We start from the raw sequence: 23,226 nt of genomic DNA on the forward strand, positions 1-23,226 counted from the left end.
AGTGACAGGCCTATTTATAGGCAGAATTTTGGATGACATCTATGCACTAGTGTGGGCACTTCTAGAGGGTAGACGTCCGTCTCATATGATTTTGTCCAACCATGACATTAAAATAGGAAATACCAAATGTGTGTATTATTCCAGATAAGAGAGATGAAGCTGAATTTTGAAGTTTTTTTCCAGGTCAGTGGAGGATATTATGCTATTTGCAGTATCTTTTTAAAAGCAATGATTTCTGGGTAGAGATGAAGACGACCATGGCCACCTGGAAAATATTGGCAAGATTTGAACTGCTAATTGGTGTAGCAATTCTGTAGAAAGTATGCGGTTCACTGTTGAACTCTGAAGATTGACTCAACTCCACTAATTTTTGTAGAAACTTTGCATAACTATTACATGTAAATCCATCTGTATAAAACTGGTAGCACAGAAACTTCTTTAGTTGTTGATAACATCTAAATATTAGGGGTGATATGGTACTTAGTAGTTTAAAATGTAGCACAATAGCCCTCCTTCCTCTCCCCCCAGGTGGAAAGATTTGCATTTAGAAAGTATTTTCTGAATTCAGGATAAACCTTGGAAAAATGGGTCAACCATTTTTCAGTAAAATATGTGTACATATTAACCTGTAATCTATAAGAATCTGGTTTTACTCACCCCACAGATACAGAATCAGGTGCTTTGGAAGTTGTATTAAAAAAAAAGTTTCCTAATTGATATCTACTGTAGTTGTTAGAGGAGGAATAGCAGCACAATGAGAGCTGTAGGTAGGGAGCAGTTTTCCTGAAGATAATCTAGGTAATTTGTTAAAAATCTTTGTGTGGTGTTTTGTTCTTATTACAGTATTTGAATATCACTATTCAAAAAGGCTAAAAATCAACTGAAGGACAATATTGCTTTTAACAAGAGATTTCTGAGCACTGATCTGTTGTTCTTCCTTGCTGCCTTTCTCCTCAGTCAGCTTCCTGAAGTGTTTGTCATGCTGGCTGCACTCTGCTGTTCTCCCTCGTGTGGTATTAGTGTCTTGGCAGACCAGATTTTGTTAGGCTTTGCTGTCTTTCTTAATTACTTTTTTTAAATATTTGAGCCCTCTCAAAAAATTGCTTCTCTTTTTGGAGAAGTTCTGTTATTCCAAAGTCTGGGTTCATTTATGTAGTTATGAAAACAAACAAATACTCAATACCAGTAGATAAAATGGTGTGGTTTTTTTGCTTGGCTTCAAGACAATCAGCATTTGGATTTTTTTTTTTATAGTTATGGCTTATACTTGCATACATTCTGTAAAATATGCATGTACTCTAAAGAACAATCTGAAGATAGACGCCATCTGAACTTTTTCAAGACCCATGCTGAGAAGCTATGCTTTCAGTAGTGTTATTTGCTCCATTTAGGTGGTGTGGGTTGACGGTTGGACTTGATGATCCTTGAGGTCTTTTCGAACCTTAATGATTCTATGATTTGTGTATCAAGCTGTTTAAATGAAAATAGTCCACTCATTTGTGCAGTGACAGAGATTACTGTACCTGTTCTTCACTATGTCTCTTGGCCTCTGGTCTTCCGACATTCTGTTATTCACTGTGTCAAAGAAACTTAAAATAGAGCATTTTGACATATGCTGTCACCAGAAACTAATGGGAAAGTTTCCTACAGGGAGAAAAAGTAGAAAGTTTGTTTTTTTTTTTTTCTGTATGGATGTCAATATTTTTCCTCAGACTTAATATTAGAACCATGAGGAAGAGGAAAACCTTGTGTGTTTGCACCTCTAATTTGCAATGCTGATGTCTGGCAACTGCCTAGTTTTAACTAATGCAAAAAATGTTGTAATTGCTTTTACGACTGACATTGTAGCATACAAAATTAGTGCAACTGTCGTGATGGGGACCTTCTACATATGTGCACTTGAGTTTTAATTTTTGTTAGTACTGACTATGTTAGTGCTTTGTAAGGTGGATGAATAATGAATATGAATAATAATTCAAAAACTGTTGACATAGTTGAGTAATAAAAAAATGGCTGTTATGGAAGATGTAGGAGTTTTTTTTAAAGAACTTTACGATAAATATATGCAAGTGGAATTTCCTATTTTTTTTGTGGAGCCCATGGATTTTTAAGTAGAATTTCGCAAAGCTTAGCTTAGTGCACTATGCAGTGTGGCCAGGAGTTACCATCTTTTAAGTGAATGCTTATATCACAGAAACAAAACCAGATTTTCCTACTGAGAAAGTGATTATAAATGAAACTTTCCATGCAGCAAGTTCCAGATCACGCAGGCTACATTGATCCCATATAATAGTGCCTGAAACAAGTGGTACTGGCAGAATTGGTTTTGAGTTTCTACACTTGAGTAAGCATAATTAACCCCAGTAAGATGAACTAGAGCAACACTGTTTAGTTCCTACCATGGAGGAAGTTAGCAGTCACAGCGAATTACAGGTTGTGTACAAATCACCATGCACAAAGGCAGCTATTCTGCCACTTCAGTTCAGGAGAACTGGGTACATTATGAGATACTATTCTTTTGTAAGATGATACAGGTGATGATGTGGCTGCATTTTTCACAGATCTATAACTATTACCACTAGGAATGGCCATTTCAGTAACCTGCTTGGACGTCTTATGTATTGCAGGCCATAGATTTAACCTGATTACTCCTTCATTTTAGAGCAATAATTTCTGAGTGAACTAGAACATACTTTTCTCTTTTCTTGAAATGCATCAGTCTTGATTTAAAGTCTCTGCAGTGTTAAATATAAATGTTGCCACTGTAAATTCCAACTCAATTATATTTGCCATTATTTTATAACAGCGGTAATATTTCAGAGGAATATAGATATCCCTTTATTTCACATTTTGGTTGCCCTGTGTTGACTTCAGTCTTTAGCCCTTGTGGTTCTGGTGTATGTCTGTCTGCTAAATGAAACAACCTACGGTGCCACATATCTTTCACGTAAGCTATTACTGACCGGTCAGCCTGGTGACTGACTAATCTGTCACTGATGCTTCTGAATATCTTTAACTCTGCTGTGCAGCATCCTGACTGCTTTCTATAATTTGGTAGATCTATTTTACAGCATCCAGAGAAGGGAAGTGTTCTCTTGGCGTGTCTCTCTAATTCTTTATAGGTTTTGAGTAGATCTCTGCCAATTAAAAAAGTATTGTTGTGTTTATGAAAGCTGGTGTGCAATTGAAAATGACAATATACAACATCAGCTTCTCCCCTGTGCATTCTGTTTAGAAAGCTGGAGCCTAGTGGTGTTTAAGCAGGCCACATACATTTTTCTGGCTGTCCCCTCATCCCTGAAGCTTTCTCAGCAATGAGCAGGGAGTAGGATGCGTGCAGCATGTAGGCATCGTTCTGGCTATTCCACTTCAGTGACTAAAGAGTATGTAGTCATGTTGGCTCATCTGGATTTTGGTTGTTTGATGGAATCACTGTTAGTCCCAGAGGAAAACTATGCCCGTGAATACCTGGCTTTATATGGTAGAGAATATTGCCCTTGATTTGATAAGAGGTTATGGGAAAGTAGTACTGCTTATCTATGTGTTACTTATGGGATTTGGGATTTGATAATGGTTGGAAAGAAAAACGATACAGAAAAGTTCTTGGTATGACTCAGGAAACTTAATGTAATACCCTTTTGTCTTGCTATATATTTATTTTAAATAAAACAGCCCCTTTATCTTACTATATTCCAGAACCATTATTACAAAACAGTGTCATGCTTTTATTTATTCTTTATTTTTTTAGCAAAGTGCTATAGCTGCCTTAAAAGCAATCTACTCTTCTGAAAGAAACTATTTATCAAAAAATTATCAGCCTAGGTGACAAGGGAAATTGTTTGCACTTTACTAGTGCCAAAGGGCTGATCTAATAAAAACAACTCTTGAAAGTCACCTCCGTTGCATTATACAACTACTAAGAAGGCAATGGTCATGACTGCAAATGAATACCTGTGATATTTCATGCTTCTTGCAGCAAAATAAATGTTCAGTGGCTTGCTATATGTGGTTTTACATCTGTATATAAACCATATGACACCACTAAAATAATTTTGATTGGAGTTTTATGCACCAGTGCCTTTTTTTTCCCAAAAATATTAATAACTTCAATCTAGCACACACTCAAACGTAGGAGCTGCTCCTGCAATTGGCTTTATTAAGGTCCTACTAGGGGCCAACAATCAGCATTAGCTTGATTTCAAAATTAGCGATGTACAATTTAGGACTGCTAAGCTATAGGTTGATACTATGTTCAGCGTTGTCCAAACAATGTAATTAATATGTAAAGAAGCCGGAAATAACCCCCGAAAACCTATTTCTCACGTATATAAACGTGAAAATATACTTTTAGGTAAATTTGATATTTCTCAACAAAAAGAAATACCGTAAACTTAAACTGCACATGTTTTTTGCTTTCTTCAAACAAAAGTATTCTGTGGCCGGACACTAATTCCCACGAGACCACCTGGCAGGAGCACGGTTGGTCTTTCCCAATGGCTGTTGGTGCGGCTTCTCCAGTGTGCAGCCACAGAGGAGTGGGAGTTAACAGCCAGACCTCATCATTCATTGCATTGCTTATGAGCTGCACCAGCATTTGTATAGTGCTTACCAGGAACCATCACTTTGTGGGACCGGTGTAGTGCAACATCCAGACCAGCTCAATGTATCGGGTTTTATTAGGGAAATTTTCTTTCAGCTGTCACTGGCTTAAGTATATGGTTGTTGTTTGTTTTTATTTTATTTTAATTTTATTTTCTTTTTCCTCCCAGTCTGTTAATCAAGTTGCCAGCTGTTTGTTTTATTTTCTTCTTTTTGTTCAGAAATATAAAATACGTTATTGATACTGCTTTTATACCTTGAAAGTGTTTTGAAGTACAATTATTTGGACAGCTCCCTGTATTGGACAGCTTTGTTCCATTTCATCAAAAGGAAAGTGTGGGTACAGATCTTCATTCAAACCACCAGTGATTTGAAGAGTGGCTTGAAGTGGTTAACAAACTGAAACTAATTCTTACAGGACAGATGAAGGAACTTGTTTAAAAACCTAAGAGTTTGCACAGATCTTGTCTCATAAATTATTCTTTCTTGCTCCCTTATTTTTATTTCCTTTCTGCATGTTTATAGTTTTATGTTTGGAATTACAGATTTCTGCTAATAAACATGCAATTAGTGTTTGGTATGAGTCCAAATGTTAATAACTTGCAGTAAATATGGGAATTAATAATTTAAAAATTGGTATATACAGCTCCAGAGATAGTAGGATAGCAAATACTGAATTCCTGTTCAGCTAGACTCCTGGTGAGAAAACGTATCTGTGGCTTGGTCAGCTCATTCAACATTGTCTCTGGACTTAGGTTAGTCCACTGATTTGTTAAAAAAACTGAAACAAAATAGAAAAACCCAACTGCTTCTCTTTTATTATTCAGTAATACTTACTCTTAACAATTATCTTTACACACTACAGTGAAATAAATAAGCATTTCTGGGTTTGTATTTATGTTCGTTATCATTGTTATAACATTTTAAAGAGTATAATTTATAGTTTTCCCAGTGGAGTAAGGCCACTAGAGATGTGTGTTAAGGCCTGAACTATAGAATACAGTCATAAATGATGTAGAAAATTAGGTAAATAGTGAAGTTGCAGTGTGCTGAAGATTCTAAGCTCTTTCAGAAAGCTTTTATGGTCATAGATTATTGAATTTCATCTGCTATTTCGTCACTCTGTATAGATTAATGTGAAGTATTATATGTCAATGGAGGAAAAAGGTTCTATTTCTACATTAAATGAATTTCTGTATGTAACAAATCTTGAACTATGTATTATCACTCAGAAAATGTTATAGTATCTAGTTGTGTTTAAAACGTAGTTGTTGAAAGAGCAAAGAAAATGTTAGGACAGGAATAGAGAACAAAGTGGAAATCATTATTATGCTACTGTACAGATTGATGGTTCACTTACATCTTGAATATAATATACTGATCTCTATGTTGCATCTCAGAAAGGATATAGGAGAATAGAAAAGATATATTAAATACTGGTAGTGGGGGTGATCAGAGCTCTTCCGTTTGAGAAACAACAGAATGAGCAAGGATTTCTCAGGTTGGAAAAGGGACAGTGGAGAGAAGGGAGGGAAACAACACAGATCTTTATATTTTGAGTGTGATAAAGCAAGTGAACAAGGCACTATTGTTCGTTATCTCATCCAAAACCAGACCTAAGGATGTCAGATGAAATTGCCAAGAGGTAGACTCAAGACAAAAGCTGTTGAGATGTGTCTTCATATATGTATGGAAATAATTCCTGCAGGATGTTCTGGATGCTGCGAGTTTACATGAGTTTACCTGGGCAAACTCCTATGAGAAAAATTAACCCCAAATCAATACAAAGGCACAACCTCTGAGAATGTCCCTGAGCTGAAAGCTGTTGAAGGTGGTGTAGCGCCGTGGGGAGTATCTGCAGGGATTCCAGTTCTTTCCTGGGTATCCACTGTAGGCCACTGTCAGAGACAGGGTACTGGGCTGTGTCGGTGTTTTGGTCTGACCTTTTATAGCTGTTCATATGCATTTTGTTTCGTTTCTACATAACCCAGTGTTGTTCTGCTTTCCCATGTCTCGTCACCGACCAGCAATAAGAGAGGGACAGGCTGGCAGATACGCTTATTTAAATTTATAATTTACACATTAATTTCTCTTGATCTGGAACAGTTCTCCCAGTGCTGCTGTGGTCTCATTTCAGAAGTAAGATGTAAGGCAATGGTAAAAGAAACAAACAAACTAAACCAAATTACTCTTAAACACAAAACACTTTATATTGGCTTGAATCTATTTCATGTGAAGGATAATTTAAATTATATATCGTATTTACTTGCTACTGAACTAGAAAAATTAGAAGTCTTCTGATTGCCTAGGGGAAGAAAGCAAATCAATTATAGAACAATCAGCATTCTAGTTTTTATGAGGAAAAATAGTGTGACGAGATATGAAGAGAGACTTAACTCTAAGTAATTTTATTTCCATCCAGAAAAAAATCTATTGGCATGTTGATGATGTGTGTTCTGTTGTGTTATCTCTGGTTTATTACAGCACTGTTTTTTCTCTTATAGGTTAACAGAACCTTCTGGATATCTAACAGATGGACCAATAAATTATAAATATAAAACTAAATGTACATGGTTAATTGAAGGATAGTAAGTATTTATTTTCATAGCTTAAAATTTCTGTCGGTTTGGTATTTGTATGCTAGAGATCTAAAGAACTCCTCAAGTAGAAACTGCATCTGGATACAATATAAACAGTTTTGGGTTTCTTATTTGTTTTTTTTTTTGTTTGTTTGTTTGGGGGTTTTTTTGGTTGTTGTTGTTGTTGGTTTTTTTTAAATGTTATAAAGATTTAAAACAGTTGAAGTAGGATTTTCAGGATTGCTAAGAGTTGGCCAAATTCCATTCCCATTCAAATTGCTGGCAAAAGTTAGGCTGACATTGGAATTTGGCCCGTGCTGCAAGCTCTCAAAACCCTATGATAAATTCATTGCCTGTTTGAGTGCCTTTACATAAGTTACAAATGTAGTTACAGAATCCAATTATTTAACTCATTATCTTACTCTGCAGTGATGAATCAGGAATGGCTTCAAGTACAGAATGCTTCTAGTGGTCTAGTGATAACTATTCAGTTACATGTTGCTCAAAAGTTGGTGCTTCTATAAAGTATTGTCTTTTGCATTCTGGTTTTCCTAATTTACTTAATTTAAAAATCGTATTGTACCCGCAGTTTATACAGTTGAGATGTCTCACGTCTGTTGCTGATTTTTTCATTTTATGCAGCACAGAAAAGCACAGATATGCACAAAAAATAATGAGACATATGCACTAGTATGGATAACTGTTAAAGGCACAAACTGCTTAAATTTCAGTGGGGCTTTTTTCCCCCTGGGCTATGGGTCAGGATTTTGCTGAAGAATTTAGCTAGTTCCAAATTCTACTAACGTTCTAAAAGAAAATTACTGCCTTCTGTATTTCCATATTGTCATGATCTTAATTACCTTAGATGTCTGCTCTGTTGCTGTAGTTTGGTAATCTATCTGATCTAATATTGGTCTGCTTATATGCAGATAGTAGTTTAAACGCAACAGCAATGAAGTTATGGGTAGACTGCAAAATCATTTAAGTAGAAGCTTCAATATTTAGGTGACTAGGCTATAGCTGAATATCTTTCTGACATAGCTATACTTTTTTCTTTTTACCCAAGCTAGCTCAGGAATATTTGCACTGCACCACACTATGATAAGTGAAAACATGCCTCAGGACTGTGTACAAACTCTGCTTTGAAGTTGGTCTTCACTCTGTTCCTCCTCTTTGCAAGACATGGTAGAGTGAGTAGCTGGAGGAAACAATATGCTGCACAGTATGTGCAAGAGTAATGCAACCCAGTAACATAGTGCAAAATGTCAACACACAAGGAAGTCACATATGGATAAAATACTCTCTCAAAAAATGAACAAAGAGCTCTCTCCAAATGATCTCTCACAGGAAAAAAAAAAAAACAAAACAAACCAAACATACGTTTTCCAAACTGACAAACTACAGTCAAGGCTGTCAGTAGGGAGGGGGGTGGGGTGGGGAAAGAAATAAAAGAAAATCATCAGTATGTTGCAAGGAATATATTTAGGAGTCTCCTAATTTTGTCATATGAGAAAATTCCCCTTTCAGAAATCTTACAGTTCCCATCTGTATTTCTACCAAAAACCAGTGACATCTAACTCCCAAGTGTCAGATGCAGGGGGGCAGAGGGAGGAAAAAAAAAATCTTGCACTAGTATTGCTTGCCATTTTAAGGTTGTGGTTTAAGTTTTTTATTTCTAATAACTAGTATAATACTAGAATGAGGATGTGTAGGTCATTTTGTCTTGAAAGGCTCTAAACCTCATAGTCCTGACACTGTAAAGTAAATCCAGGATATTAAAATAGGGTATTTTAGCTGCTCTAAATTCATGGTTCTAAATACTGATAAAACCTGGTGAACTAAAGTCTCTTGTTAACTTTAGGGGTTATTAGGCTTACTTGGATTGAAGATGTTATTTTTAAAGTTTTCAAAGATAAAGTGAAATATTTGCTTACCCTGAATTGCCCTGTTATTTAACTCTTTGAAATGTTTAGTTAGTACTCAAAATGTTTTAACAGAGTTATGCTGGCATGATCAATTTTGTTGTAATTTCTTTATTTTATGAGCTCAGTACTTCTGTAAATAATGTTTTACATCAATGTTCTTTATTTTCAGCCCGAATGCAATACTAAGATTAAGATTTAATCACTTTGCCACAGAATGTAGTTGGGACCATATGTATGTATATGATGGAGATTCAATATATGCACCTTTAATAGCTGTATTTAGGTGAGTGCATTTCTTAGCCTTTTAGTCTAGCTAGTCATGTATGGACACTTAGTTTGTGGGGAAAAAAAAATAACATTAATTTGTTAAATATCTTGCTTTCTTTTTGTTAATATTGTGGGAGCATGCATTTAAAGTTATGTTAGAATAAATGTTAAAACACTACTTTTTTGGTTGGGTGATCATAGCAAAAGTCCATTATGTGGCTTTACTTAATGTTGACGTTGCGTGGATTGTTAATGCTCATAGACAGACGATCAGAAATGTATTTTCCAGTAGGCTTCCAACAGTGACTCCTGAGTTTTAATGCACACTAAATGTGGCATGTGTCAGTAGTGTCAGTGTCTGATCCAGTTTAAGGGAGAACTGCAATCTGTGACTCAGGCAATGCTGACTATGTGTTAGTTATAAAGAGTATCTACCTAATGCCTTCTGCCTTTCTGTATGAAGAACGAAGAGACTTGTTCAGGGCATTTGATAAAAAGGCCACCTTAAGCACTAACTTTGTAATGTTTCCTTAGATTGCTAAACTGGGCATCGTTGTGACTAAGTCATAGTGGGTAAAATTATCAATTTCTTTGAAGTCCTGCAGGAGGGCTCAAATTTGATATCAGCTGAAATTATGGGTTTTCTTTCATTTTTCTCATGTTATCATTAGTTTATGAGAATTGCTACACAACTAAATCTTTTTTTTTTCAGGTTAATCTTTGTTGTCTAGAATCATAATATAACTTTGTAGCAAGTTTTAGAAATAAACATAAAATGAACAAAAATAAACAATAACCATAACCACTAAACTGAATAAAGGCTAATTGCCTTTCAAATGACAATAAAGCGTTGAGGCAAAGAATTTGGTCCATGCACTGCATTTTGTATGTGTCCAAGAGAGAAAAAGTGGGGCAGGTGAATTGTAACCCTTGTTTCCTCCATTCCTGGACCAAAATTCCGTTACCAAAATGTTTCAGTTGGTTTATTCTAAACCTTCAGTTAAAATTTTGGGAAACATTCCAAAAAGAATATTATATGCAAGGCACAGGATCCTAATCCTTTGAATTCAGGAAGTTTTATCTTGGGATATCCATTGAGGAAAAGCTATATTAGAAAAAAAAAAAAAAAGAACCAACAAAGCAGAAACAGTTTGTGCATATATACACATATGCTCTGTGGGGCAGAAATTGAACTTCATTTTCTGTTATACTGATTATACCGCTGAAGTTTAAGAAATACTAATTGCACAGATGATAGTGGTTTCTCCTAAGGGAACAAGGCTCAGGTCATCCCTCTTTCCTGCCCAGCAATAGAAATCACACCACCTTCTCTCCTGATTCTCCTGAATTGTTACGTAATTGCTTGTGTTTTGTTTTTGTTGTTTTTGTTTTTTTTTTTTTTTTTTTTTTTTTTCTCTCCCCAAATTGTATTTGTTAAAAGTGTCTAGCTGTTATTCAGGAGCATTACTTGTAGCATGACTGGAAAGAAAGAGGAGGTTCTCTTCCTGTGTTCTTTACTTCAAATGTATTTTGGGATGTTGATTGTTAGTGTTTTCCTTAGGATTCCTATAACTTTTAATTTATATTTGCAATGTGGCACTGTTTCATGCGGTGATCCTTTTTCTCAGTACTTTGATATATTGCTTGTTTTTCCTACTTCAGTCTTACATTAAGGTATCAGTCTTGAATACTTCCTGAAGTTTTTGAGGTTTTTATTTTCCACTGAAAATTGCCTTTTCATGGAAGTTACTTAATTATCATACTTTCCAGGTTTGAAACTCTTCAAGATAAACTTCTAAAGGTGCAAATATTATGTGTAAATAGAATCTGTGCTGAAAGACAGTGAATGTTAAGCACCTGTCTGAAGGATATATTTTTTTTTCAAAGGTAAAATAGCTTTTAAAAATTACTGACGGTGGATGCACCCTCAGAATAATCCAATGTAAAATTTTACATTACTGTGTGTTTTTTGTTTTGTTTTCCTGGAAAACCCTACCTTACCTTCCAGACAAGTTTTAGATGCATTTTTATTATTTGCTTTTTAAAACGAAGTTTTATAATGAGATTTATGAATTATCTTGTCCATAAAAATAACAACCAGAATAGCTAACTCTTTCTTTCCTTTAGTTTTTTTTTTTTTTTCTCCTTGCAAAGACTGATTTAAAAACATTATTCTCATTTTCTTTTCCAGTGGTCTAATAGTCCCTGAAGTGCGTGGAAATGAAACTGTTCCTGAAGTAGTTACTACATCTGGCTATGCATTGCTACATTTTTTTAGTGATGCTGCTTATAATCTAACTGGATTTAACATATTTTACTCGTAAGTATATTTTTTTAATAAGTAATTACTTTGTTAATTAGCCTAACATTTCTTCTAGGAGAATGACAAACGCAGGGAAAGTGTTTATTGACTTTATGAGTAGTGTAAGAGTTATGCTTTGTATTGTGTTTCAAAAACCAGGGAGCTGGGGTTGTAATTAATTGTCATTTAGGTACTAGTTTAGAAAAAAGACAAAGAAAATGAGATCAAATATATTGATGGGCTTGAGAGGTGGGTCTGTGCAAACCTCATGCAGTTCAACAAGGCCAAGTACAAGGTCCTGCACATGGGTTGGGGCAACCCCAAGCACAAATACAGGCTGGGCAGAGAATGGATTGAGAGCAGCTCTGAGGAGAAGGACTTGGGGGGTGTTGGTTGATGAGAAGCTCAACATGAGCCAGAAATGTGTATTGCAGCCCAGAAAGCAAGCTGTGTCCTGGGCCGCATCATCAGAAGCATGACCAGTGGGTTGAGGGAGGTGATTCTCCCCCTCTACTCTGCTCTCGTGAGACGCCCCCTCCCCACTCCCCCCCACCGCAGTCCTGCATCCAGCTCCGGAGTCTTCAGCACAGGAAGGATATGGACCTGTTTGAGCAGGTCCAGAGGAGGACACAAAGATGGTCAGAGGCTGGAGCACCTCCCATAGGAGGACAGCCTGAGAGAGTTGGAGTTGTTCAGCCTGGAGAAGAGAAGGCTTTGGGGAGACCTTATAGCAGCCTTCCAGTACTTAAAGTTGGCTAGTGGCAAGTTGGGGAGGCACTCTTGATCAGGGAGTAGAGTGACAGGATGAGGGGTAATGGTTTCAGGCTGAAAGAGGGTAGGTTTAGATTAGACATTAGGAACGTTTTTTCTTGTGAGGGTGGTGAGGCAGTGGCCCAGGTTGCCCAGAGAAGCTGTGGATGCCCCCTCCCTGGAGGTGTTCAAGGCCAGGCTGGATGAGGCTTTGAGCAACCTGGGCTAGTGGGAGGTGTCCCTGCCCATGGCAGGGGGGGTGGAACTTGATGATCTTTAAGGTCCCTTCCAACCCAAACCATTCTATGATTCTGTGATATTGTTCTGAGTGAAGCTGCACAGCCATTCCAAAAGTATGGTTTTCGTGTGCCATATGGAACTAGAATGTATCCCTTCCAGTATTTACCCAACATGTGTAGTTGTCATATGGAATAGAAGGGAGATTATATCTGCTGTCATGTCAATTTTGTTCTCTTGAACTAGGATCATCTGTTGCTTGATTTTTCTTGCTGAATGTACTTTTATGGCTTTTGAAACCTTCACCAAAGTCGTACTTTTATTTTTGTGCCAGCCACAAGGGTTTTATTCCATTTCTTCTCTACTTTTCAAGTACTTTCTACTTCTATTGTCCATCTCAGTCTACATTCTGCCTTCATAGTTCTTTTCTGGACTGTCTTTTAGTTTCTCTGATGGCGAAGTCTAGTCCGGTATAACTGTGTTTGCTTTCCTCCAGTCTGATTTTGTATGTCAGCAGCTTTAAAGATACAGCCTTTTCCTTCTTATATGCACCAGCTGTTGATTGCAAATTCTGTCTCATCTGCAACATGCTTGTGACACACTCTTTATACTGGATAATTTAGTTCAAGAGAGGATTGCTTGATCCTGTTGGACTTGTTGCTTCATGTGATAGTTTTCCCATGATTGAAGATACTCTTCTTCCTTCCTTTCAATTCTTTCAGATTCTGAAATACCACTTTTTGGGATGTGGTGGCCAATATTCCACTTCAATTGTGGAAGTACATGTAATATTTTTGTCATATTCTTTATTAATTTAAAATTCCTATTTGTGCTTCTGATTGTAACTTTACTTGTCAGATATCTTTGTCAAATTGTCTGTGGACAGATTGTTTCTGTAATTTGCAGCAGTTTACTTACCCTTTACCAGATAATAAATAGCTATTCAGGGTTTCGGAAACCTCACTAAATATGCTGTGCTGGAAATGGCATTCTAGAAGACTGGATACTTTGAATTTTTGTCAGTTGACATCAGTAAAATGCAATCACCTGGCAGACTTCTCTACTGTAATTAGATACATTTTTCAGTTATCTCTGAAGCTTTTATTGCACTTTTTTTTGTGTGTCTTGGGAGCAAATGGCAATATGACATGGCATTCTTAAGAAATGAGCGTATGTGCTCAGAATTCTTTTAGGGCTTGGTAATGTGGTGCATGCTACATATCATTACCTAATTTTTTGGAAGAGTTAAAATAAATGAAAAAACTGCCGGTGTTAAATTCCATTACATATATAGATCATGGAATTTTATGTCCTCTGTTCTTCTGTTTCTTCTATTGCAATGGATACTTTCAAAGTAAATTTGTTTTTTTTTTTAATGAATCAACAGTAACTCTTTTTGTGCTAGAAGAAGTATCTACAATTGCTTTTTACAGCTGCATTATGTTTTTTTTTCTGTCACTGATCTGGTGCACTCTGCTTCTGTTACCCTCTTTCTTCCTTGGTTTAGTAGACCTAAGCAGTTTTTGACTTCATCTTTGACTCCATCTTGATGGGCCACTCATGTCCCTTTATTTTGGGGAAGACAGAAGCATGACATCTGTGACTAAAATGCCATGCCAGTTGCACCTAACAATAGTTTCTCCAGAACTCAGTACATTTTGTGTTCCTTGGAGTCAGGCAATCTGCTTCCAACTCAGATAACCCATTTTTTCCTTATTCCATTTGAATCCTTAACAAACCCATTGGAATGGGAATATGTCTAATTTTAAACTAGTGTCTCTATTGCTGGAAAGGCTTAACTATTCACCTTCCTGCAGAACCCCCTCCCTATGAAGTCAAGGGGAGAGGTTCCTCACAGCTGTGGCATACAGCAGTTAGTGCCATCAGTGGTTTTATTTCATGTGTGTTACCAGGCAAAACCCACAGGACATTTACAGTTCACACATGGAATTTTATTTTCCAGTAGTGTAACAGAATCACTCGTCTGAGGTGTGAGTCTTTAGAAAATGAAAACATCTCCTGACTGTCCTACCACAGCTACGTTTGGCCAAAGGCTAGCCTTGAACACCTCCTCACTAACTTTTTCAGTTCTTTCTTCCTTCTGTAAGAGCAAGGAAGGCAGTGAATGGTATCCAGCTCTCCCATCTCCAGGGAGCGGTCTGCATTATCATCAGGGGTTTGTAGTAACAGTTTATTCTGATTTTCAAACCAACCCTTTGCTTTGAGTCATCAAAATTGGTTTCAGATCCTTTTTGGACTTCATCAAGTGTGTACTGCCTGAGTCCCATATTCTGTTTATGAAGTCTCTTAGATCCACATACTTCAATGTCCTCCATCCCTCTTCATCTCCAAGGAATTGCCTGCACTTCTAGAATCAGCTTGCGTGATTTTGCAGAATCCGATTGCCTGTGATCTCAAGTGTTTAGTAGGATGTGTCACAGAAATGCTAAATCCCGTAGCAGTCACAGGCTTCTTCCAGGCTAATCTTTCCTCTTTTTGCATCTGACTGCAGAGCTAAGGAGGCAAGGATAAGGTGGCCCTGTTATTAAGGATTCAAACCGTAAAGTGCTACTTTTTGCTAATTTCAGGATTTTTCCTTGCTTGGATTTCCCAATTGTTTTCTCCTTGGATGTTAGACATTGTTTTATAGTATGGACCAAAGCCACTCAGGAAAACCCTTTAGCTGTGCCTGTGGTGGAGAATTTGAGTTACTGCTCACAGTCGCTTCCAGTGTGGATGTTCTTAGAGATAACAAGCATTTGAAGGGACTGACTACAGAGTGCTTATACTGGAACATGGGAAAAATTAGATGTTGGTCTGTCCAGGCAGAGCCTGTCCTTCTGCCTAATGTCAATTCTTCTTAAAGTACAAGATGTTTGTGATCCTTACAGACTTTGTATGTAAGCCTGGATGAACAACTTTTCAGCTCACTTGCCTGTAAAATCATAGTTAAATTTGTGTTTTATGAGTACATAGAAATTTTTCAGGAAAAGAAGTGCTTTATCTAACAAATGCTGTTGGAAAACTGTCAGAAAAAAAACCACTGTCATCAACTCTTGGCTTGTTATTTCCCTTACTTTACATATTTTTTTTCAGCATTAATTCTTGTCCTAATAACTGCTCAGAACATGGAAAGTGTACAACCAGTGTGTCTGTACCAAGCCGGGTGTACTGTGAGTGTGACAAGTACTGGAAAGGAGAAGCCTGTGATATTCCCTATTGTAAAGCCAACTGTGGCAGCCCAGATCATGGGTACTGTGATTTGACGGGTGAGAAGCTGTGTGTTTGCAATGATAGCTGGCAAGGTAAGGTTTTGTTATTTGGAATCAAGTTAATCTTTAAAAAAGAACTGCTTTTAATACATTCTATCTATTATGCAAATTAGCATCTTTAAAGAATAAAGATAAATGAAAAAATAATTCCTGGAGTAAATTTTCGTATGGACCCAGATGTGTGTACTTTAATGACATAAAAGGCTCACAGCATTGATATTTTCTGTCTGAAGATACTGCAGAAATATCTGAATATCTGACCTAAACTTTCCTGTGGTGGGCATTCTTCTTTTTGGATCACTGATTTGAGAAAATAATGGCAGTAATTCCTCAAGAATTGTGAGCATTTCTGGAGACTTAAGTTCCTCCACAGCCCAATTTCCAATTATATTATTTTTTTTAGTGTCTAGGTAGATCTAATTGTCTTCCTCCCTTTCTTAATGTCACATTATCTCATCATATTTTTAGCGCTTTGTGAAGAAAGTATTCTCTGTCTGGTTTTTATATTATTTGCATAGTCTCTCAATGAAAAAGGAAGGTAAGCTTATTTGTTACAATGATACAAGAATGTGTATGTGGACACCTACTGTGATCCAGGATGTCCTGTAAGCATGTGCTGCAATTTTACTCCCAGTACCATAAATAATTGTTTCTTATTAAAAGTCAATTATTTAAGGTCCTAAATGTTTAATTCACTTACTATAATTATGCTAGATGTTCATGATTTATTTTTTCTTTTTATCCCTTACCGTTCCTATTAAAAGTCTCAATTGGGTTAGCTTACTATACATCGAAATTGCCATTCTTCTCTTAAAAGAAATATTGATATCTCCAGATTACTTAGCTGATATTCCCATTCCCTATTCTTATTACTTCCTGCCCCTACTTGAGTTTTACAGCTGTTTCTTTTTGCATGTCAGAGGAAACTACTTTTTTACTCTTATTAGCTGTCACACCTATTAGACCAAAGACACCATGAGATTTAATGCATTTGTCGTCTTAATAATTAATGAAGTTGTTCATTAAAAGGCAGTCACTGCATCCACAGAAGGGAAGTGGGTTAGCGAAATATGGCCGTTGAATGGAAACCATGCAGTTAATGAGTCCTCCGGAACCTTTCGTGATTGTGATGCATAAAACAAGATCCTGAAAGCTTGATCTCTGTAACAAAGCTGTGAAGAGAACTTGCAGGAAGAACATCACCCTTTATTTGTGCATTGATTCCTTGCAATTTCAGACCACTGTGTACAAAATAAGGAAAAATCCTCAATCTTTGGAAAAGCTTTTTAGGCTACACCCTCATTGACAGTGCTATAATCTTCGCTAGAAATTTTTGGCATGAAATAAAGTTAGAATTTTAACTTTCACTGTTAGTACTTTTTTTAAATCTAGCATTTCTGCGCATACTAGCTTCCCATTCTTTCCTACAGTAAGAAGGATTATATAGAAATAACTTGCTTAGTTGTTCCTTGGGTTTTCACCAAAGCCCTACATAGTTTTCAATTATTTTTTTTATTTATTCCGTTTCAGATAAGCTGGCTTGCATACATAATTGTATTTCCCTATTAAATACAAAACAATGCAGAACTTTCCTTAAGCTCTCTGTGAGGCTACTTGCTTCTCTGTTCTATGTATTTATTTGTATCTCTGTACTCTCTTTATAATTTCTACACTGACAGTATCTTCCGGGTAGGTTATTTGCAATGCTGGAAACATAAATGCTTTTACTTATCTCTTACTACTCTTTCTGTCTGTCTAATTTTTCTTCTGTTTTGGCAATTCAAACCAACTGGCTAAAGTGCGGTCTTGATTTCTGTGTGTTTGAAGAGAATTTTGTTTTATTTTTTCACAAATTTTTTCTTGGAGTATGTTTAGTTCCTTATATTAACAAAAGATTAATAGGATTGTGTTGCCTGAATTCTACAGTAAATAAAACTCATGGTTCAGAACATAAGAAGGGTATTTCATGTTTTACAACACATGGGGTTTCTTTCTTTTACAATGGTGACATCTTGTGGATGCTGTGGAAGGAGCATCTCTGAAGAAAATTTCGCATTTAGAACGACTATTTTGAGAAAAGAGAATACTGTTCTTTGGGATGGAAAAACTGTTTTGTCTAAAAAGTAGGGTCCTCTTGTTGTTAGATACAACATATTTTGTGGAAGAAGAATAATGTTAATGTTTGCAGTTGTCTGTTAGTTGTACAAATATAGAATAATGCCATGACAGTAAAAGCTTTTAGACTTAGAAAGCAAATAATTTAATAATAACAATAATTTTATTTTAAACAAAAAGCACATTTAACAAAAATGTACTTGTTAAATGTACTTTTTATTAAAAAGTATTATTTTTCATAATGCCAATAATGTTTAGTATGTTAAATGTTTCTGAGATGGTTGGTCTCAGAAGGACATACAGGAGGAAAATTTAGCATTTACTTAAAATCTGGCTAGTTTAAAATATTCAGGTGACATAAAGGAGGCTGAAGTTTTTTCCTGAAGAGTGATTCCTTTTGAGTACTGCATCATATTATGCTGACCCATTACTGGCTAAATTGTCTTGATGTTGTAAAGCAGAATGTGTTGATGTCTGCTGATACAGCCTGTGGATGTAACTGAGGGAGAAAAAAACAGATGTCTCAGAACTACAGGCTTGCTCTCTTTTTCTCTGCTAGGCTTCGATAAAAAAGAAATGAGGACTTGTCTGAGATGAAAGTGGTGGCTCTTGTACTACTTGACCTTTTTAAGAAGTTGAAAAGATAGTTTAGAGGAAGACTTTACCTTTTGCTGAATATGTGTTTATAGCCAGCAAATTCTCTTTGATACCAGGAACACTGTGTCTTGGAATGTCTTGGACTGTAAAGGAGCAGAGGAGATTTCAAAACAGTGAACTTCTGTACTGGGTTTAAAAATTCAGGATGACTGGCAGCATTGCAAACAGTTCCACAATTTTAAAAGGGTTAAGTGGACTGTCTTTGGAAATGCTGAATATATTGCTAAATGCTATGAATGTGTTGTATGCCTTTTAGAAGTACTGTTACAGGTCTTCTTGGTAGAGATGTTCTTTGATTTTGTCAAGGAGCTTGATTTAATAGCATGTAAAGGGAATAACTAGCCTGCTACTTATTTAATAGGTTAAAAACTATTTCTCAGAAGGAAATAAAAGTATAGCTACGTGTAAAATATGCAGTAGCCGAGTCATTAATTGGACAACTTTCCAGTGACCAGTTTTTGTCTGATGTTAAACAACGTTTTTATAAAAGCTCTTGATTACCATGTATAATTTTTCCTGATTAAATTTTCAGGTAAGATAATAAGATTCACTGTGTGGTAAACAAAGGAAGACAGTGTCATTTTAAAGAGCTGTAAATCATCCAGTTCAAAGTCATAATTTAAAAAATTGTCTTAATATCACTTAATGTAAAATGATCTAGGAACAAAGACTGCAGACTACGCTGGCAAATGAAAGACTATCTTAGAGAAAGATTGTTAAGGGGCTTGTAAATCACTGTGGGTAGTTTTTGCATGAGCAATTTTGAGTAGAGAGTGAGAGACCCTTTCTCTGAGACAGACATTTGGGAGGTAACATTGGATTGTAGTGCCCAGTTTAGGGACTGGCACTTTAGGGAGGAGTTGTAAATACCGGTGAGAGCTCAACTCATGCTACAAAACCTATATGCTTACTAGGAAACAATCCTGTGATGGGAAGGTTGAGGAGTTAGTGGTGACTCTAACACTTAGTGGGAATCCTCACTGAGAGCTCCTACACAGGTGTGGTATCTCCCTGATCCAGTGTGATGGGAGGATGCTCTTGGTGCTGGTACCTTTTGCACTGGGTGTGAAAGGAAAAAAGAGTTGAAAACTCTCTTGAATTTAAGAGGAACTTTATTGTTATTTTGATCATTGAGCATCAATGCTAGAAGTGTAAAGGGGATCTAATAGGGAGGAATTACAGAGTGTGTTTACATTATTCTTTAAGAGGATCAGTAGAGCACCTTTGGAGTAATTCTGATCAGCCACCTGTACTGTGTTGTGTCTTGCATGGTGAGGTGGTTTGAAAACGCAGGAACAACATTCCTTTTAGATGAAACTATACTGGAAGATGAGCTCCAGGGCTGCACATAGTGCACACCAGCCACAAATGGGCCTTCAGTCCTAGGGATCAGATTTAGTCCAAAGTTAAAACACCAGTAAAAATTACAGGATGTGTATAGTCAGTTATTTCTCCCTGCAGATCTGCTCCTAGCAGATAGAGATGTAGCAGAAGACCAAATTCTGAAATTCAACTAATTAACTTTGAAATAAGTCTATTAGCAATTCTGGCAGCTTGAATTTTATAACATCTCTCTGGGGAGAAAATGAGCCTTTATGTAAGGAGGAAATTAAACAATGAAAGTATAAAAGGAGTGCTATGACTGCTGCACTGTAAAATTCAGGATTTTGTGTTGCTCATTGCTATGGTGTTTATTTTAACCGTATCTTAATTCTAACTGTATCTTAAGTATGGCCAGAACTATGTCGATGTGTGGCTATATTCGACTTAGATTATCCCTAAAGAACTAACTAGAGTTGAGTTCATTCCCACTGCTTCAGTGGAGGGCTTTGAGGTCACACTCTCTTGTTTGACCTGCTTTATTCCTTGATGCTGAGAGGTAGCAAAGCTGTGCTTCTGTGGTGGTGGTTCATTGAAACCGATGGAGAAGGTTTGAGATGTGAGCTCAGGCAGTAGCAGTTGAAATGCAATGCTGGAAGAAGCTTGTGCCAAGTGCTGAGGGGTCTGAGATATTGGCCTGTTGTGCCTGGATGTTCTTGAACAGAAAGCATACAGGTACATATTTTTTCAGAGAAGGGGACCTGTGACCTAACATTTGCTTTGGACAAACCTGGTTTTGTATGGAAAAAAAAAAAATTAGAAGCAGTTATCTTATAATTCTTCTTCCCTGTGATAGTCCCCTCTTTGTCTGGATTTTGCTTTTCAGGTTTTCTTCTGGCCGAGTATCAATTCAGTCAGAAGTAACTGCAGTTTTACAGGACAGGAGGTGTCCTGCTAAATATGTGTGCATTAATACTATATATGCACATAAAAACTCAAACTCCGTGAATCCTTCCTTCCCCCAATTTCAGCCCTCCATATTTGTAAATTTCATTGTGTGTATCGTAGAAATTAGAGTTGTCTAAGGAAATTTTGCGTATGCAGAATTCATTGGAAGGAATTGGCTTAACATGAGTAGTTATTTCATACATACTGGAAACATGTTCTTCAGTTTTATGTTCAGATTGGATTTAATCGTTTGTCAAGCATCCTTGGAGGACTTTTTGCAATTTGTAAACAAAATATAGCTCCCATGATTGAAATATAGTGTCTGGAAATTCTGTGTGAGAAAATTAAGTATCCTTATTGCAAAAGAAAGAACAACACAGTTAAATAAAGAGCTAACTTCAGTTTTAAATACTGTTACGGTGTCATCTGACAATTAGTGAAAGCAGGTTTAGTAGAATTTATTGGCTTAATTGCAATAAATGATTGGCTGCATTAGAGTGGTAATGCTCTGTATGTGCAGTTAGGCTGAGATTTAGGAAGGGAGTCCTACTATTTGTGAGTTTTAATGAATAATGTAATCCTTTTAAAATAAATCTATGACCTTTTAAATATTTATTTACAATGCTTGCACATAAATGTAGCAAGGTAAACCATGCAAACACCTGACTAAACTAATGAACAAATGCACTACTATATCCTGAGCACAAGGGAATAGATGGTGCTGATCTCCCTGACAAGGGAAGATACTAAATTTAGCTCATTATCTGTAGCGCTTTTATTTAAGAATAGGAAGACAGTGATTCAGGCAGTTCAAAACTTATCTTGATTTCAGCAGTGTATGAAGTTCTAGACCATGGTTTGAGGAAAGAAATAATTAAACATACAGTGTGATTGAATAGAACAGTTGAAATATGGATCTATCAATGTAGTTCATACTAAAATAATTTATAAGGAAAGTGGCAAGAAAATGCAGTATATTTTTTCTGGACCTCAGCATTTGATGATAGGAAATAATTGAAACTGAAGAAGCTAGGGATACATAAGGGAACAATAAGGGGAGCACAACTAGTTAATTGTGAAATGTGAGTGGGCGTGCTGAACAAGTAATTTAGGATGGAGAGATCAGTACTACTTAAAGACTGATCTTGGGACTGATCTCATTACATAATTTTTGTAATCTACTCATCAGAGTGCTAATGAAATCTCGTAACACAAAGTTAGCAGAGTAATTTTAAATGTGGAAGTTACTTTAAGTATGAAGGAGGACCAGAATATCCTGCAAAAGAGGGTTAGAGTAATGCGTGGGATGTAGTTACTTCAGTGTAAATTGTAAATTCATATATTTAAGGAGTAAGAATATTGAATTAGTTTTATAATCTTGGATTAAAGATTGACATGAGAGAAAACTCACTTCTCTATCTCAATTAGAATATGAACTAATGCATATTCTTAATTTGATATACTCCACAAACTATAGGCTGTCGAGTACATGACTAAGATGATCAGTCACACAATCTACGGTTAAATATATGAAAACATTAGTGCTCTATTTCATTTTTGTTACTACACTTTTATGAATATAAATTGAAACAGGGTCAGAGGGAGAACCATTGCGCTGTTCAGGGCTATCAAAGATACTAACAGAGGATGTTTTGTTTAAACTGGTAAATTGAACTGGGGGAGGGAATAGCATTGCTGTCTATAAACATTTGTGGGGCGTAGAGACTTAAAAGACAGACCAGCTCTTGAAGTCCAGTGATATCAGAACTGGTAGAAGAAAAATTGGAGTAAACTGGCCATTGGTACATCTAGTTTGAAAGTTGGAAGGAGGCTTTTGGCTACTAGAGCTGTGAAGTTTTCTAAAAGTTGTTAACCTAGAGCTTGATATCCTGCTGGCATTAGCGTGGAGTTTCAAAACCTCTAATCCAGTGTCAGCTACTGCTAATCTGAAAAGTCCCTGTTTCTTTAGAGACTAAGAAGCAAAACTTTTTTTTTTTTTTTTTTTTTTTTTAACTATAAGATGACAGATGTCATGCAGAGTCTACCAAGAGTATACTTGTGCTCAGTCATGAGAGAGTAAGGAGGCTTTCCATGCAATGTGCTTCTAGTGAAGACTGCTGGGGCATCAGGCTGTATTCTTCTGTACCACCCTAGCTAATCTTGAGCTTGAGACTTAAAGTCAGACAGTTAACAGGGGCTGTTGAGTAACACACAACGGCAGGCAGTGCAGCCCTTTTGGCTTGCCTGCTCCGCAC

The 23,226-nt window shown here is 36.5% G+C and overlaps 1 protein-coding gene across 1 annotated transcript in view; it reads left to right on the forward strand.

The window, feature by feature from the left end:
• Positions 1-7,103: 7,103 nt before the first annotated feature.
• Positions 7,104-23,226, forward strand: part of LOC104467048 (attractin-like protein 1) — a gene marked incomplete at both ends in the record, with an annotated part of 34,745 nt that continues 18,622 nt past the window's right edge. Inside the window, 4 exons of the mRNA XM_010080670.1 lie at positions 7,104-7,187; positions 9,273-9,386; positions 11,562-11,690; positions 15,756-15,964. Coding sequence (XP_010078972.1) covers positions 7,104-7,187; positions 9,273-9,386; positions 11,562-11,690; positions 15,756-15,964 — 536 coding nt within the window. The remainder of the gene's footprint in view (positions 7,188-9,272; positions 9,387-11,561; positions 11,691-15,755; positions 15,965-23,226) is intronic.

This window comes from Pterocles gutturalis, unplaced genomic scaffold (genome assembly GCF_000699245.1).
Source record: "Pterocles gutturalis isolate BGI_N339 unplaced genomic scaffold, ASM69924v1 scaffold24799, whole genome shotgun sequence".
Lineage (NCBI taxonomy): Eukaryota > Metazoa > Chordata > Aves > Pterocliformes > Pteroclidae > Pterocles > Pterocles gutturalis.